Below are 18,659 nucleotides of genomic sequence, written 5' to 3' on the forward strand. Positions count from 1 at the left end.
CTAAAAATATGCGTCGTGTGATTTAAACTGTTGAAATCCAATATGTACCTGCAAGATTTAATGGTCAGACATGCTCTTCATTCCACTGATATGTGACCATTTCAGCACCATGGTCATGGACAGCGGAAAGAGGCTGTATTTCAATGGGTAGCTTGTAGTTTCCTATATTAGCATAGTTTCAATTCATCCACATCTTACTGTCATGTTGGTTTACATGGGTCATTAATACGTAGGCCTATATGTGTTGATATAGAATGATAGTGCTGCATTTGATCTCATGCAGACTAACCAGCCCAAATATCTTGTAATATTTTTCGTCTTCTGTAGTTCAGTGAATTTAACTCAGAGGGACGCTGTTGGTCAGAGTGTTGCAGTTTTAGAGCAGATTTGCAACAGTACCTCCCCCATCATCTCGGTATATTAGAGAGAGAAAGAGCCGCACGCAGAGAACACAGTCTGGGTTACAGAGAACACTAAGCACCGAGACACCGAACTGGGATTCTTTTGTTCTGGAGATACGGATTATTGGTAGAACATTTTGTTATTTTCTCGGTTTATATCTGAAGGAAATATACTATTTTCATAACGGATTATATGGTGCTTGTTGTTTCATGTTGAAAGGAAAATGTCTGACAGAACAATGACACGGCAAGTACTGTTGTTTATCTCGGTCCTCTCTCTCAGTTCAGTACACGGGCAGGTCAGTTACTCCATTCCCGAGGAAATGGCGAAAGGCTCTTTAGTCGGTAACATAGCGCAGGATTTGGGTTTAGATATCAAAAGACTGAAATCAGGTAAAGCTCGTATTTATACCGGAGACAGCGCGGAGTACATCGAGCTGAATAAAGAAAGGGGAGTTCTCCTCATCAAAGAGAAAATAGACCGTGAAGCTCTCTGCGGACAGACAACGCCTTGCGCACTACATTTTCAGATTATTCTGGAGAACCCGATGGAATTTTATACCATAACTGTTGAGATAACGGATGTTAACGATAATAATCCATCATTTGAAAAGAGTGACGTACAATTTAAAATAAGCGAGTCTGCAGTCAGTGGAGCAAAATTTATATTAGACGGAGCAATGGATCAGGACGTCGGTATCAATGGCCTAGAAAGCTATACGTTGAAACCAACCGATAATTTTGCTCTTGAATTGCATAATCAAGCCGATGGGAATAAAAACGTGGAGATGGTTTTAAAGAAACCTCTAGACCGAGAGAAACAGGAGCAGATATCTCTGATATTAACAGCAGTAGATGGAGGAGAGCCTCAGCTATCAGGAACAATGAAGATAATCATCACTGTACTAGACGCCAATGACAATCCACCCGTTTTTACGCAGCATATATATAAAGCCACCGTTACTGAGCATTCCCCAAAAGGAACACTTGTAACTTCAGTGAGCGCATCAGATGCAGATCATGGCTCAAACAGCAAAGTAACCTATTCAGTTCGAAACACTTTAGATGATGTCAGAGAAATGTTTGAAGTTAACGAGGACAGTGGCGAGATTAGATTGATAGGAAATATTGATTACGAAAAGACACGACGTTTTCAGATCAGCCTGCGGGCAAGTGATGACGGAGGACTTACAGATTCATGCAAAGTGATAGTTGAAGTAGTTGACACCAATGATAATAAGCCTAATATTAACATTATGTCTAAATCCAACGTGATCTCCGAAGATGCCAAAGCTGGTACTGTCGTAACTATGATCAATATTCAAGACCCAGACTCCGGTGAAAATGGCAGAGTACAGTGCTCCATAAATGAAAACATTCCTTTTGCAATGAAATTAACATCGAATAATTTCTTTACTGTAGTAACAGACAGTGACTTGGACCGAGAGAGAGCCCCTGAGTATAACATCAGTGTGACGTGCTCTGATGAGGGAGTGCCCTCTCTCTCCAGCAGCGTCACTCTCACCTTACAGATATCAGATGTGAATGACAACGCGCCTGTCTTTGAGAGGAGCTCATATGAGGCCTACATTATAGAAAACAACACACCGGGCCTCTCTATATTCACAGTGAAAGCCAGAGACGCTGACTGGAACCAGAATGCCCGTGTTTCTTACATACTGGAGGACTCCTCGGTTAACGGAGTGCCCGTCTCCTCGTATGTGTCCGTTAGTGCTGATAGTGGAGTCATCCATGCAGTGCGCTCTTTTGACTACGAGCAGATCAAGGATTTCCAGTTCCGCGTAAAAGCGCAGGATGGAGGCTCCCCTCCTCTCAGTAGCAATGTGACTGTGAAAATAATGATCCAGGACCAGAACGACAACGCGCCTCAGGTTCTGTACCCAGTCCAGACTAGCAGCTCTCTGGTGGCTGAAATGGTGCCTCGTTCAGCAGATGTGGGATATCTTGTCACTAAAGTGGTGGCTGTTGATGTGGACTCTGGACAGAATGCCTGGCTCTCCTATAAACTGCAGAAAGCGACAGACAGGGCGCTGTTTGAAGTGGGCTTACAGAATGGAGAAATAAGAACTATACGCCAAGTCACTGATAAAGATGCTGTGAAACAAAGGCTCACTGTTGTAGTGGAGGACAACGGGCAGCCCTCTCGTTCAGCTACAGTCAATGTTAACGTGGCGGTGGCGGACAGCTTCCCTGAAGTGCTCTCGGAGTTCACTGACTTTACGCACGACAAGGACTACAACGACAACCTGACTTTTTACTTAGTCTTGGCTTTGGCTGTAGTCTCATTTCTGTTCATCACATGTTTAGTGGTTATTATATCAGTGAAAATATACAGATGGAGACAGTCTCGCGTCCTCTATCATTCCAATCTCCCTGTTATTCCGTATTATCCACCGCGTTACGCAGACACTTTGGGGACAGGAACTCTACAGCACGTGTACAATTACGAAGTGTGCAGGACGACTGACTCCAGAAAGAGTGACTGTAAGTTCGTCAGACCCTGTAGTCAGAACGTACTGATAATGGACCCCAGTTCTACAGGGACGATGCAGCGGATGCAGAGTGAGCAGAACATCCTGGATGAACCAGACTCTCCACTAGAGGTCTGTAATATTTGAGTCATTATCCTTCCCTTTAATCTAAGGTTGAACTGTGACATGTACATTTGTAACTTTTTCTTGCGATTTTAGCTGTTTCTAAATCTTGTCTTTATAGGTGCGAAGGTTCCGTGGTCAGAAATGCTCTGAATTCCACTGATATGTGGCCATTTCAGCACCACGGTCGTGAACAGCGCTGTTCTCCAAAGCGGCTGTATTGCAAAAGACCCTGTAACATAGTAAATTGTGAATTATACAGGGATATTGCCTAACCTTTGTAAAGATGAGCAAACGTTTTCTGTACTAGAAATTGGATTCATCAGTATATACACGTTTTCTGTATCCTACATAATGCACAGTAATACCTTAGTGCTGGTTATAGTTGCATAGTTTAGCGTAACGTGTATTTTGTTTGATATTTCTTGTCCACATACTACTGGCATCATGGTTTACATGTATCCTACATACATTGGCTGAAATGTGTTAATATAGCCTTCATTACTGGGTTGGGTTAAGTTTGATAGTGCTATGCTTTATTCCATGGAGATCTACAGCTTCCCGAATATATTGGAAGATGTTTCTTTTTTAAGTATATCTGTTGTTCAGTAGATTGAACTCAAAGGGACGCTGTTGGTCAGTGTGGCAGTTTTAGAGCAGATTTGCAACAGTACCTCCCCCATCATCTCGGTATATTAGAGAGAGAAAGAGGCGCATGCAGAGCACATTCCGGGTTACAGAGAACACTAAGCACGGAGATACGCAGCTGAGATTCTTTTGTTCCTGAGTGTTGGAGTTTAGGGACATCTTTTAAAAAAAATGTATTCACTAAACAGTGAAACTAATGGAATATCACGGCGTTCTTTACGGATTGTAACGTGTTTGTTGTTTGATGTGGCAGAGAAAATGTCGGGCAGAACAATGACACGGCAAGTACTGTTGTTTATCTCGGTCCTCTCTCTCAGTTCAGTACACGGGCAGGTCAGTTACTCCATTCCCGAGGAAATGGCGAAAGGCTCTTTAGTCGGTAACATAGCGCAGGATTTGGGTTTAGAAATCAAAAGACTGAAATCAGGTAAAGCTCGTATTTTTACCGGAGACAGCGCAGAGTACATCGACCTGAATAAAGAAAGGGGTGTTCTCCTCATTAAAGAGAGAATAGACCGTGAAGCGCTCTGCGAACAGACGACGCCTTGTGCATTGCATTTTCAGATAATTCTAGAAAATCCCATGGAATTCTTTCGGGTAAATGTTGAGATTACAGATGTTAACGATAATGCTCCTAGTTTTAAGAAGACCGAGAAACGTTTTGAAATCAGTGAGTCTGCAGTGATTGGCGCTACATTTATGCTGGAGATAGCAATAGATCCAGACGTTGATCTTAACGGTCTCCAGAGCTACACTCTTACACCCATTCATCATTTTCAGTTAAAACTAAAAAACCAACCCGATGGAAGTAAAAAGGTAGAGATGGTGTTGCAGAAGCCTTTAGATCGGGAGAAACAGGAGCGGCTCTCTTTAGTATTAACAGCAGTAGATGGAGGCGAACCGCAGCTATCTGGAACAGTGCAGATACATGTTACAGTGTTAGATATCAACGATAATGCACCTGTTTTTACGCAGGAGATTTACAAAGCAACGGTTGTTGAGAATTCACCTAAAGGAGCCTTATTGGCCACAGTTAGCGCCTCTGATGCGGATAAAGGGTCTAATAGCATGGTTAGCTATTCTTTGTCCATCAGCACTGATCTCTTTGAGTTAGACAGCGACAGTGGTGAATTTAGACTAATCGGTCATATAGATTATGAAAAGGCAAAATATTATCAAATGTTTATCGAAGCAATGGACGAAGGAGGGCTTTCTGATTCCAGTAAAATAATCATAGATGTTATTGACGTCAATGACAACAGCCCCATTATTATTATAATGTCAAAGTCTAGTTCAATAGCGGAAGACTCTATCTCTAATACAGTTATAGCCATGATCAGCGTTAACGACCCAGATTCTGATAGTAACGGACAGGTACACTGTGGGATAAATGAAAACATTCCATTCACCATTAAATCTACATCTAATGGCTTCTATAGTCTAGTAACAGACAGTGACTTGGACCGAGAGAGAGCCTCTGAATATAACATCAGTGTGACGTGCTCTGATGAGGGAGTGCCCTCTCTCTCCAGCAGCGTCACTCTCACCTTACAGATATCAGATGTGAATGACAACGCGCCTGTCTTTGAGAGGAGCTCATATGAGGCCTACATTATAGAAAACAACACACCGGGCCTCTCTATATTCACAGTGAAAGCCAGAGACGCTGACTGGAACCAGAATGCCCGTGTTTCTTACATACTGGACGACTCCTCGGTTAACGGAGTGCCCGTCTCCTCGTATGTGTCCGTTAGTGCTGATAGTGGAGTCGTCCATGCAGTGCGCTCTTTTGACTACGAGCAGATCAAGGATTTCCAGTTCCGCGTAAAAGCGCAGGATGGAGGCTCCCCTCCTCTCCGTAGCAATGTGACTGTGAAAATAATGATCCAGGACCAGAACGACAACGCGCCTCAGGTTCTGTACCCAGTCCAGACTAGCAGCTCTCTGGTGGCTGAAATGGTGCCTCGTTCAGCAGATGTGGGATATCTTGTCACTAAAGTGGTGGCTGTTGATGTGGACTCTGGACAGAATGCCTGGCTCTCCTATAAACTGCAGAAAGCGACAGACAGGGCGCTGTTTGAAGTGGGCTTACAGAATGGAGAAATAAGAACTATACGCCAAGTCACTGATAAAGATGCTGTGAAACAAAGACTCACTGTTGTAGTGGAGGACAACGGGCAGCCCTCTCGTTCAGCTACAGTCAATGTTAACGTGGCGGTGGCGGACAGCTTCCCTGAAGTGCTCTCGGAGTTCACTGACTTTACGCACGACAAGGACTACAACGACAACCTGACTTTTTACTTAGTCTTGGCATTGGCTGTAGTCTCCTTTCTCTTTATCGTATCCATTATAGCCATACTGTCAGTGAAATGCTACAGATGGAGACGCGAGCAAGTTTTATAAATCCAATGGGAATCTCCCAGTTATTCCATACTACCCGCCACTTTACGCAGACGTAGGAAGCACGGGGACTCTGAGACAGGTGTATAATTACGATGTGTGTGGAACGACTGACTCCAGAAAGAGTGATATGAAATACGTCAGACCTTACAGTCAGAGCATCATTAGTCTGAACGGAACACAGACCCTCCCCCACGCGCAGAGGGACACGCTGATCAATGACGATTCAGACAGTCAGGTAAGCATGAATAATCGTCTCTCATAACCTCAGAATAATTATGACCTCGCCGTTTTTGGTGTCATGACCTTATACTGATACTACCTTGTTCTTATTTTAACATTAACTATCATTATTTTGCAAGTGTTGCCTAGGTTTTCTTTTGTCCTACACTGAAAGGTTGGCTTCACCCTTGAATATCTGAAAGGTGTTTCCTGTGGCCTTTACTTCTGACTGATTTGTGATTTCGCACCATGCGTAATGGCCCAATTGTAACCATCAGCTATATACTTTAAGCCAAACAACCATCAGTTGATGTGTTGTTTTTCACAGCTCATTTATAAAGGAAAATGGTCATTGTCATCATACCTTGCGTATAGTGTGTTTTACTGCAAGATACTGGGGTTTGGATATGCTTAGGTTTTACGCATGGTTGGAGAGCACAGGTCTTTTCAGTATTCTGTGTGTAGTTTACACGTATCAACTCAGAGGGCCGCTGTTGGTCAGTGTGTTGCAGTTTTAGAGCAGATTTGCAGCAGTACCTCATCATCTCGGTATATTAGAGAGAGAAAGAGCCGCACGCAGAGAACACAGTCTGGGTTACAGAGAACACTAAGCACCGAGACACCGAACTGAGATTCTTTTGTTCTGGATTTTGGGCACATCTTCTTTACGTTTCTTGCACTGGAACAAATGGAATATTACAGATTTCTTAACGGATTATAACGTGAGGTGTTTTATATCCCAGAGAAAATGTCGGACAGAACAATGACACGGCAAGTACTGTTGTTTATCTCGGTCCTCTCTCTCAGTTCAGTACACGGGCAGGTCAGTTACTCCATTCCCGAGGAAATGGCGAAAGGCTCTTTAGTCGGTAACATAGCGCAGGATTTGGGTTTAGATATCAAAAGACTGAAATCAGGTAAAGCTCGTATTTATACCGGAGACAGAGCAGAGTACATCGAGCTGAATAAAGAAAGGGGAGTTCTCCTCATCAAAGAGAAAATAGACCGTGAAGCGCTTTGTGAACAGACAACACCTTGTGCACTGCATTTCCAAATTACTTTAGAAAACCCGATGGAATTATACCCGGTAACTGTAGAGATTACAGATATAAACGACAACGCTCCCACTTTTCAAAAGACTGAGCGACGATTGGAAATCAGCGAGTCTGCTGTGACTGGATCCAAATTTATGTTAGAGAAAGCAGTGGATCCAGACATTGATTTAAATGGCCTCCAAAGCTACTCACTGAAACACGCTGATCATTTTGTTCTGAAATTACATAGTCAGGCAGACGGAAGTAAAAAGGTTGAGATGGTTTTACAGAAACCTCTAGACCGAGAGAAACAGGAGCAGATGTCTCTGATATTAACTGCTTTGGATGGAGGGGAGCCTCAGCTATCAGGGACAATGCAGATACACGTCACAGTGCTGGATGCAAACGACAATGCGCCCGTTTTTACCAAACCAGTGTATAAGGCAGCAATAAGTGAGAATTCACAAAAAGGAACGTTTGTCACGACAGTTAGTGCGTCTGATGCAGATAAAGGCACAAATGGAGAAGTGTCTTACGTGATTGCAAATAGCATGAACCGTCTTTCAACGTTATTCCACATAAATGAAGATGGTGATTTGATATTAGATGGCCAAGTTGATTATGAAAAAGCCAGAAGTTATCAGATTGATATAGAAGCCATAGATAATGGTGGTCTCTCGGACTCAAGTAAAATAATCATTGATATTAGTGACGTAAATGACAATAGTCCTCTAATCAATTTGATTTCCAAATCCGGTATAATACCAGAGGATTCCCGTCCTAACATAGTAATAGCTATGATGAGCGTAAACGACCCTGATTCTGAGAGTAATGGTAAAGTTAACTGTGGCATAAATGAGAACATCCCATTCACCATTAAATCTACATCTAATGGCTTCTATAGTCTAGTAACAGACAGTGACTTGGACCGAGAGAGAGCCTCTGAATATAACATCAGTGTGACGTGCTCTGATGAGGGAGTGCCCTCTCTCTCCAGCAGCGTCACTCTCACCTTACAGATATCAGATGTGAATGACAACGCGCCTGTCTTTGAGAGGAGCTCATATGAGGCCTACATTATAGAAAACAACACACCGGGCCTCTCTATATTCACAGTGAAAGCCAGAGACGCTGACTGGAACCAGAATGCCCGTGTTTCTTACATACTGGAGGACTCCTCGGTTAACGGAGTGCCCGTCTCCTCGTATGTGTCCGTTAGTGCTGATAGTGGAGTCATCCATGCAGTGCGCTCTTTTGACTACGAGCAGATCAAGGATTTCCAGTTCCGTGTAAAAGCGCAGGATGGAGGCTCCCCTCCTCTCAGTAGCAATGTGACTGTGAAAATAATGATCCAGGACCAGAACGACAACGCGCCTCAGGTTCTGTACCCAGTCCAGACTAGCAGCTCTCTGGTGGCTGAAATGGTGCCTCGTTCAGCAGATGTGGGATATCTTGTCACTAAAGTGGTGGCTGTTGATGTGGACTCTGGACAGAATGCCTGGCTCTCCTATAAACTGCAGAAAGCGACAGACAGGGCGCTGTTTGAAGTGGGCTTACAGAATGGAGAAATAAGAACTATACGCCAAGTCACTGATAAAGATGCTGTGAAACAAAGACTCACTGTTGTAGTGGAGGACAACGGGCAGCCCTCTCGTTCAGCTACAGTCAATGTTAACGTGGCGGTGGCGGACAGCTTCCCTGAAGTGCTCTCGGAGTTCACTGACTTTACGCACGACAAGGACTACAATGACAACCTGACTTTTTACTTAGTCTTGGCTTTGGCTGTAGTCTCATTTCTGTTCATCACATGTTTAGTGGTTATTATATCAGTGAAAATATACAGATGGAGACAGTCTCGCGTCCTCTATCATTCCAATCTCCCTGTTATTCCGTATTATCCACCTCGTTACGCAGACACTTTGGGGACAGGAACTCTACAGCACGTGTACAATTACGAGGTGTGCAGGACGACTGACTCCAGAAAGAGTGACTGTAAGTTTGTCAGACCCTGTAGTCAGAACGTACTGATAATGGACCCCAGTTCTACAGGGACGATGCAGCGGATGCAGAGTGAGCAGAACATCCTGGATGAATCAGACTCCCCAATAGAGGTTTGTTATATTTGAATCATTCATTTTCTCCTAAAAATATATATTTGTATGGGTCGTGCATTTAACTCTGTAACATCGAGTCTTTAAATTTGGAAACTTTCCATGTTCAGAAATTCGACACATTTTTCCGATTTTGTCAATTCAGCACCACTGACATGGTCAGCGGCTTTTTCACAGATGACCTGTAACGGAATGAAGGGTGAATCATCGTTGTCAAGATCAGGATGACTTTTTGCATAAATAAATAAATTCATAAGTCTATATCAGTATTTGTGTATTTGTATGGAATGCACACAACCATACATCAGATTTGAGAAATGTGTGTTCCGTCGTGATGTAGGCTATATTAAGGCAACGTGTGTCTTGTTTGAGATTACTCGTCAACGTCCTGTGGCATCTACGTTTACAGTTGTCCTAGATGTGTTGATAGTTATGTTGGGTATAGCATGGTAGAGCTAATGTTTCTCCTTTGGAGACTTAAACCTTCACAAGTATGTTGGAAGGTGTTTATATTTTAAGTATATCTGTTGTTCAGTAGATTGAACTCAAAGGGACGCTGTTGGTCAGTGTGTTGCAGTTTTAGAGCGGATTTGCAACAGTACCTCCCCCATCATCTCGGTATATTAGAGAGAGAAAGAGCCGCACGCAGAGAACACAGTCTGGGTTACAGAGAACACTAAGCACCGAGACACCGAGCTGGGATTCCTTTGTTCCGTGGGTTGATTATTGACAGATCATTATTTTAATTTTCTGGATATAAATTTGACGGAATTGAGCAAATTACTGAACGGATTCTATGGTGTTTGTTGTGTCATGGCGCAGGGGAATATGTCGGGCAGAACAATGACACGGCAAGTACTGTTGTTTATCTCGGTCCTCTCTCTCAGTTCAGTACACGGGCAGGTCAGTTACTCCATTCCCGAGGAAATGGCGAAAGGCTCTTTAGTCGGTAACATAGCGCAGGATTTGGGTTTAGATATCAAACGATTGAAATCAGGTAAAGCTCGAATACACGTTGGAAATAGCGCAGAATACATCGAGTTGGATAAAGACAGGGGAGTTCTCCTTATCAAAGAGATAATAGACCGCGAAGCGCTCTGCAGACAGACAACGCCTTGCGCACTGCATTTTCAAATTATTCTGGAGAATCCAATAGAATTTTATCGCGTCACAATTGAGATTATCGATATCAATGATAATGCGCCTGTTTTCCAAAAAGATTCAATGAAATTCGAAATAAGTGAATCAGCTGTGACTGGAGCTACATTTGTGCTGGAGAGAGCTTTTGATTCTGATATAGGAGCAAATGGACTCCAAAGCTACTCCCTTAATCCAACTGATCATTTCAGTCTAAAATTACATGGTCAGGCTGATGGTAGCAAAAAGGTAGAGATGGTTTTACAGAAGCCTTTAGATCGAGAGAAACAGGAGCAGATGTCTTTAGTGTTAACTGCCCTCGATGGAGGAGACCCTCAGATGTCTGGGAACAGTGCAGATTCACGTCACTGTGCTAGATGCTAACGATAATGCTCCGGTTTTTACACAGGCAGTATATACGGCGAGTGTTGTAGAGAACTCACAGAAGGGTACTTTATTAACTACAGTTAGTGCCACTGATATAGATCATGGATCTTATGGTTTAGTCACATATTCTATATCAAGCAGCACAATTGGTATTTTGGACCTATTTGAAATAGACGAGAGTAATGGCGAAGTGCGTTTGATAGGCAAGGTCGACTATGAAAGCGATAAACATTATCAGATTGACTTAGAAGCAAAAGATAAAGGAGGTCTTTCTGGTTCCAGTAAATTTGTTGTCGACATTGTGGACGTCAACGACAACAGCCCTTTGATTGATTTGATGTCAACTTCTAAATCAATACCAGAAAATTCCCCTTCTCAGACAGTCATAGCTGTAATGAGCGTCCACGACCCAGACTCTGATAGTAACGGAGTGGTGGACTGTGTTTTAACTGAAAATATTCCCTTTACCATTAAATCTACATCTAATGGCTTCTATAGTCTAGTAACAGACAGTGACTTGGACCGAGAGAGAGCCTCTGAATATAACATCAGTGTGACGTGCTCTGATGAGGGAGTGCCCTCTCTCTCCAGCAGCGTCACTCTCACCTTACAGATATCAGATGTGAATGACAACGCGCCTGTCTTTGAGAGGAGCTCATATGAGGCCTACATTATAGAAAACAACACACCGGGCCTCTCTATATTCACAGTGAAAGCCAGAGACGCTGACTGGAACCAGAATGCCCGTGTTTCTTACATACTGGACGACTCCTCGGTTAACGGAGTGCCCGTCTCCTCGTATGTGTCCGTTAGTGCTGATAGTGGAGTCATCCATGCAGTGCGCTCTTTTGACTACGAGCAGATCAAGGATTTCCAGTTCCGTGTAAAAGCGCAGGATGGAGGCTCCCCTCCTCTCAGTAGCAATGTGACTGTGAAAATAATGATCCAGGACCAGAACGACAACGCGCCTCAGGTTCTGTACCCAGTCCAGACTAGCAGCTCTCTGGTGGCTGAAATGGTGCCTCGTTCAGCAGATGTGGGATATCTTGTCACTAAAGTGGTGGCTGTTGATGTGGACTCTGGACAGAATGCCTGGCTCTCCTATAAACTGCAGAAAGCGACAGACAGGGCGCTGTTTGAAGTGGGCTTACAGAATGGAGAAATAAGAACTATACGCCAAGTCACTGATAAAGATGCTGTGAAACAAAGGCTCACTGTTGTAGTGGAGGACAACGGGCAGCCCTCTCGTTCAGCTACAGTCAATGTTAACGTGGCGGTGGCGGACAGCTTCCCTGAAGTGCTCTCGGAGTTCACTGACTTTACGCACGACAAGGACTACAATGACAACCTGACTTTTTACTTAGTCTTGGCTTTAGCTGTAGTCTCCTTTCTCTTTATCGTATCCATCATAGCCATACTGTCAGTGAAATGCTACAGATGGAGACGCGAGCAAATGTTTTACAAATCCAATGGGAATCTCCCAGTTATTCCATACTACCCGCCCCTTTACGCAGACGTAGGAAGCACAGGGACTCTGAGACAGGTGTATAATTACGATGTGTGTGGAACGACTGACTCTCGAAAGAGTGATATGAAATACGTCAGACCTTACAGTCAGAGCATCATTAGTCTGAACGGAACACAGACCCTCCCCCACGCGCAGAGGGACACACTGATCAATGACGATGGGGAAAACCAGGTGAGAACAACGTGGCTACGTCATCAGCATATAGGTTTTCGTTTTCAAGAGCTGTAGTTTGGGTTATAAATCTCGTTCGATTTCAAGGCAAGGTTATACATTTCATGTTCTGTTACCATTTCATCAGATTTTTCTTAGCCTATTTAAACAAGACAGTAGCAAACAAAACGCATGGTATTGGGTTTTTGACGTTTGCAGGGGTTTGGACATTTCACATTTGATCATTTCATTTCTGCCTCATAAATGCAATCTCAAACATCGGACAATTTATGGCAAACTAATATTTGTGCAGATATTTGTGCAATATCTATTCAGGGCTCTAAGGGCCGCTGTTGGTTGGTATCAGGATATATACGTCTCAGACAGTAGACCCTCCCTCTCTTCTTTGCGTCACAAGCTGCGCAGCGGACTCTACTTCCATTTCATCAGAACTAGTCTCCTAAAAGAGCCCACACAATCGTTGGGACGTGTTGGTGACGCAATATTCATTATTGTGGAGGAATTAGTATTTGTATTATTTTTTCTCTCAGCCTGAGTAGTCTGACGATGGACGATCTTTGTTGTCATGGCGCAGGGAGGACCAGCTCGCGGATATGTACATGGAGGACATGGGTCATGCTGTTTGTCTGTCTCTGTGGCGCAAGGGTAGCACGCGCCCAGGTCCGTTATTCCGTCCCCGAGGAGATGGCGAAGGGCTCACTCGTGGGGAATATCGTACAGGATCTGGGTTTGGATGTAAAAAGGTTGAAATCTGGTCGAGCGCGGATCTTTACTGAGGACAGCAGTGAGTGCATCTGTCTGAATGTTGATAAAGGAACGCTTGTGGTGAAAGAAAGGATAGACAGAGAGGAGCTGTGCGGCCAAGTCTCTCCTTGCTCTCTGCATTTTCAGATCATCGTTGAAAATCCGATGGAGCTCCATCGAATTGATGTGGAAATATTAGATATTAACGACAATGCTCCTGCTTTTGCTAAAAAGGAAATGAATTTCCAAATAAGTGAATCTGCGGCTCCTGGGGCTCGGTTTTCACTCGACGGTGCGAAAGATCCCGATGTGGCTCTAAATAGTCTCCAAACGTACAAACTAAATCCTACGGATCATTTTCAATTGAAAACCCTATCTCGCTCTGATGGAACGAAATACGTCGAAATGGTTCTGCAGAGCGCACTTGATAGGGAAAAACAGGCAGAGCATAAACTCATCTTAACTGCTTATGATGGCGGCAGCCCCCAGAAATCTGGCTCCGTCAAAATCAATGTTATTGTCTTAGATGCAAACGACAATGCCCCTGTATTTGGCCAGTCACTGTATAGGGTGGTCGTGCCAGAAAATGCGTCAAAGGGAACGATTGTCTTGACAGTGAGCGCCACTGATGCAGACCAGGAAACAAATGGAGATGTGATCTATTCCTTTTCTCAAAATACAGATAGTGCTTCAGTTCTATTCAATATAGACGCCCATACCGGTGAGATTATCATAAGTGGTCTGTTAGATTTCGAAAAAGTTAGGCATTATGAACTAGATGTAGAGGCGACAGACAACGGAGGGTTAACAGATACTAGTAAAGTGCTTATTGAAATGACTGACGTGAACGACAATGCACCCGTTATTAGCATAATTTCATTCTCCAACCCTATTCCCGAGGACTCTGCCCCGGAGACGGTCATAGCCATGCTCAATATCAAAGATTCAGACTCAGGTAAAAACGGTCAGGTGAAGTGTTCTGTTAGTCCAGATTTACCTTTCCGCATAAAGTCATCCTCTTCTAATTTCTACAGTTTAGTGTCAGACCAGGCTTTGGACCGTGAAACTACGTCTGAATATGACATAACAATAACAGCCACAGATGAAGGGTCGCCATCTTTTTCCACTAATAAGACAGTAACACTGAAAATATCAGATGTGAATGACAACGCCCCCCTGTTTACACGACAATCATACACCGCTTACGTTATTGAGAATAACTTACCTGGAATGTCAATATTTTCAGTCAAGGCCAGCGACACAGACTCAGGCAACAACGCGCGTATTTCATATTTGCTTGGTGATAATCAAGTGAATGGAGTGTCGGCGTCTGCGTACATTAGAGTAAATGCAGAGAGTGGGGCGATTCTTGCTGTGCGTTCTTTCGACTATGAGCAAATAAAAGAGTTCCAAATTCGTGTAAAAGCGCAGGATGGAGGCTCCCCTCCTCTCAGTAGCAATGTGACTGTGAAAATAATGATTCAGGACCAGAACGACAACGCGCCTCAGGTTCTGTACCCAGTCCAGACTAGCAGCTCTCTGGTGGCTGAAATGGTGCCTCGTTCAGCAGATGTGGGATATCTTGTCACTAAAGTGGTGGCTGTTGATGTGGACTCTGGACAGAATGCCTGGCTCTCCTATAAACTGCAGAAAGCGACAGACAGGGCGCTGTTTGAAGTGGGCTTACAGAATGGAGAAATAAGAACTATAGGCCAAGTCACTGATAAAGATGCTGTGAAACAAAGGCTCACTGTTGTAGTGGAGGACAACGGGCAGCCCTCTCGTTCAGCTACAGTCAATGTTAACGTGGCGGTGGCGGACAGCTTCCCTGAAGTGCTCTCGGAGTTCACTGACTTTACGCACGACAAGGACTACAATGACAACCTGACTTTTTACTTAGTCTTGGCTTTAGCTGTAGTCTCCTTTCTCTTTATCGTATCCATCATAGCCATACTGTCAGTGAAATGCTACAGATGGAGACGCGAGCAAATGTTTTACAAATCCAATGGGAATCTCCCAGTTATTCCATACTACCCGCCCCTTTACGCAGACGTAGGAAGCACAGGGACTCTGAGACAGGTGTATAATTACGATGTGTGTGGAACGACTGACTCTCGAAAGAGTGATATGAAATACGTCAGACCTTACAGTCAGAGCATCATTAGTCTGAACGGAACACAGACCCTCCCCCACGCGCAGAGGGACACGCTGATCAATGACGATTCAGACAGTCAGGTGAGCATGCATTATCGACTGTAACCTATATAATTACCTTGTAACAAGCTAGAACAAGTAATTAGGCCGTACATACCAAGTACTTACCAATTTGACACTGACCTTTTTTGTCTTGTCTTTAGCGGTGGTACATGCTATGTACCTGTCTTCAGGCAATCACATTCCTATATACTCATTCTGGAATAATGCCTATGTAATTAATATAGGTTATAGTGTTGCCAAAGACTGCCCTTTGAAACAGCAGTGAACCTGTATGAAATAATCTTATGGAATACATTCGGGGACAAAGAGGGCAGTGCTGCTGAAGGCCATAGAGAAACACAAAGAATGGTTATACTGGACTGGGCTGGACTGGACTGGTCTGGGCTGGACTGGGCTGGACTAGACGAGACTGGACTGGACTAGGCTGGACTGGGCTGGACCGGGCTGGAATAGATGAGACTGGACTGGTCTGGGCTGGACTAGACGAGACTGGGCTGGACTAGACGAGACTAGACTGGACTGGACTGGGCTGGACTAGACTGGACTGGGCTGGGCTGGACTAGATGAGACTGGACTGGTCTGGGCTGGACTAGACAAGGCTGGACTGGTCTGGGCTGGACTAGATGAGACTAGGCTGGACTGGACTGGACTGGGCTGGGCTGGGCTGGACTAACGAGACTGGACTGGGTTGGGCTGGACTAGACGAGACTGGGCTGGACTGGGCTGGACTGGGCTGGACTAGACGAGACTGAACTGGGCTGGGCTGGGCTGGGCTGGGCTGGGCTGGACGAGACTGGACTGGACTAGGGCCTGCAGAGGGTTTATTCTCTCTCACACACACACTGCACTATTTTTAACCTGTATGGGCTACACCCAGTGGAATCCCGTGGCGCGATATTCAAATACCTTAGAAATGCTATTACTTCAATTTCTCAAACATATGACTATTTTACACCATTTTAAAGACAAGACTCTCGTTAATCTAACCACACTGTCCGATTTCAAAAAGGCTTTACAACGAAAGCAAAACATTAGATTATGTCAGCAGAGTACCCAGCCAGAAATAATCAGACACCCATTTTTCAAGCTAGCATATAATGTCACAAAAACCAAAACCACAGCTAAATGCAGCACTAACCTTTGATGATCTTCATCAGATGACACTCCTAGGACATTATGTTATACAATACATGCATGTTTTGTTCAATAAAGTTCATATTTATATCAAAAAACAGCTTTTTACATTAGCATGTGACTAGCATGTGACTAGCATTCCCACCGAACACTTCCGGTGAATTTACTAAATTACTCATGATAAACGTTCACAAAAAACATAACAATTATTTTAAGAATTATAGATACAGAACTCCTTTATGCAATCGCTATGTCCGATTTTAAAATAGCTTTTCAGTGAAAGCACATTTTGCAATATTCTGAGTAGATAGCCCGGCCATCACAGGCTAGCTATTTTGACACCCACCAAGTTTGGTACTCACCAAACTCAGATTTACTATAAGAAAAATTGGATTACCTTTGCTGTTCTTCGTCAGAATGCACTCCCAGGACTTCTACTTCAATAACAAATGTTGGTTTGGTTCCAAATAATCCATAGTTATATCCAAATAGCGGCGTTTTGTTAGTGCGTTCAAGACACTATCCGAAGGGTAAAGAAGGGTGAAGCGCCTGTCGCGTTTCGTGACAAAAAAATTCAAAATATTCCATTACCGTACTTCGAAGCATGTCAAACGCTGTTTAAAACCAATTTTTATGCGATTTTTCTCGTAAAAAAGCGATAATATTCCGACCGGGAAAACCTGTTTTCGTTCAAATATTGAAAATGTAAACATGGTGGAGTCTCGTGCACGAGCGCCCCAGTCTCATTGTTCTCAGATCGACCACTTACCAAATGCGCTACTGTTTTTCAGCCATGGCCTGCAAAGTCATCATTCAACATTCTGGCGCCTTCTGAGAGCCTATGGGAGCGTTAGAAAATGTCACGTTATGCCAGAGATCCCCTGTTTTGGATAGAGATGATCAAGAAGGCCAAGAAATGGTCAGAGAGGGCGCTTCCTGTTTAGAATCTTCTCAGGTTTTGGCCTGCCAAATGAGTTCTGTTATACTCACAGACACCATTCAAACAGTTTTAGAAACTTTAGGGTGTTTTCTATCCAAATATTCGAGTTACTGGGCAGGAGTAGTAACCAGATTAAATCGGGTACGTTTTTTATCCGGCCGTGCAAATACTGCCCCCTATCCCCAACAGGTTTTAACACCGACCTAAATTCCTTTCTCTCAAACACTGCTGTTACTGTATATTCCTGACTTTGAACCGTGTACATACAGAGAGCGAGAGATGGAGAGAGGAGAGAGAGAGGAGAGGAGATTGAGGAGTGGTAGAGATGAGAGAGGAATTGGACTGAAAGAGGTGGGAAATGTGTTGGAGAGAAGGATTGAGGATGGGGAGAGGCAGTAGCAGGGAGCCAGAGAGAGGGAGGGTGTGGGGGAGGGGAAGAGATGAGAGCGGAATCGGACTGAAAGAGGTGGGAAATGTGTTGGAGAGAAGGATTGAGGATGGGGAGAGGCAGTAGCAGGGAGCCAGAGAGAGGGAGGGTGTGGGGGAGGGGAAGAGATGAGAGAGGAATCGGACTGAAAGAGGTGGGAAATGTGTTGGAGAGAAGGATTGAGGATGGGGAGAGGCAGTAGCAGGGAGCCAGAGAGAGGGAGGGTGTGGGGGAGGGGAAGAGATGTGTTGTAGCTGGCCTCATCCACCGTTCATGCGCAGCAGCACTGCGTTAGTGAGGCACGGCAGCCATTTTGCACCATAAGATGCAGTGTTTGCAGAGGAATAGGCTCCTCATAACCTCTAAGGTAGAAAGGGATGGATAAACAACTATAAATAATTGAGTGTCGATATAAATGAGGCAGGGCTCAATACAGGGAAAGATAGAAACAGGGATAGATAGAAATAGGGGAAGATAGAAACAGGGGAAGATAGAAATAGGGGAAGATAGAAATAGGGAAAGATAGAAATAGGGAAAGATAGA

The 18,659-nt window shown here is 44.1% G+C and overlaps 1 protein-coding gene and 1 pseudogene across 24 annotated transcripts in view; both read left to right on the forward strand.

Annotated features, from left to right (window-relative positions):
* The window catches only part of LOC106611851 (protocadherin gamma-A11), a 259,444-nt gene that overhangs the window by 177,885 nt on the left and 62,900 nt on the right, over window positions 1-18,659 (forward strand). For 2 of the 24 annotated variants that reach the window (XM_045723980.1, XM_045723981.1), the window contains exon 1: window positions 6,881-9,431. The exons of 18 other annotated variants lie outside the window; for them this stretch is intronic. In XM_045723980.1, coding sequence (XP_045579936.1) covers window positions 7,035-9,431 — 2,397 coding nt within the window. In that variant the 5' untranslated portion in view covers window positions 6,881-7,034. Of the gene's footprint in view, window positions 1-36; window positions 3,026-6,880; window positions 9,432-12,678; window positions 15,634-18,659 lie in introns of those variants that run through there. 4 more of the 24 variants (XM_045723975.1, XM_045723978.1, XM_045723969.1 and 1 more) reach the window with 4 other exon arrangements.
* Window positions 3,746-6,513, forward strand: LOC123744645 (protocadherin beta-8-like; annotated as a pseudogene).

This window comes from Salmo salar, chromosome ssa09 (genome assembly GCF_905237065.1).
Source record: "Salmo salar chromosome ssa09, Ssal_v3.1, whole genome shotgun sequence".
Classification (NCBI taxonomy): Eukaryota; Metazoa; Chordata; class Actinopteri; order Salmoniformes; family Salmonidae; genus Salmo; species Salmo salar.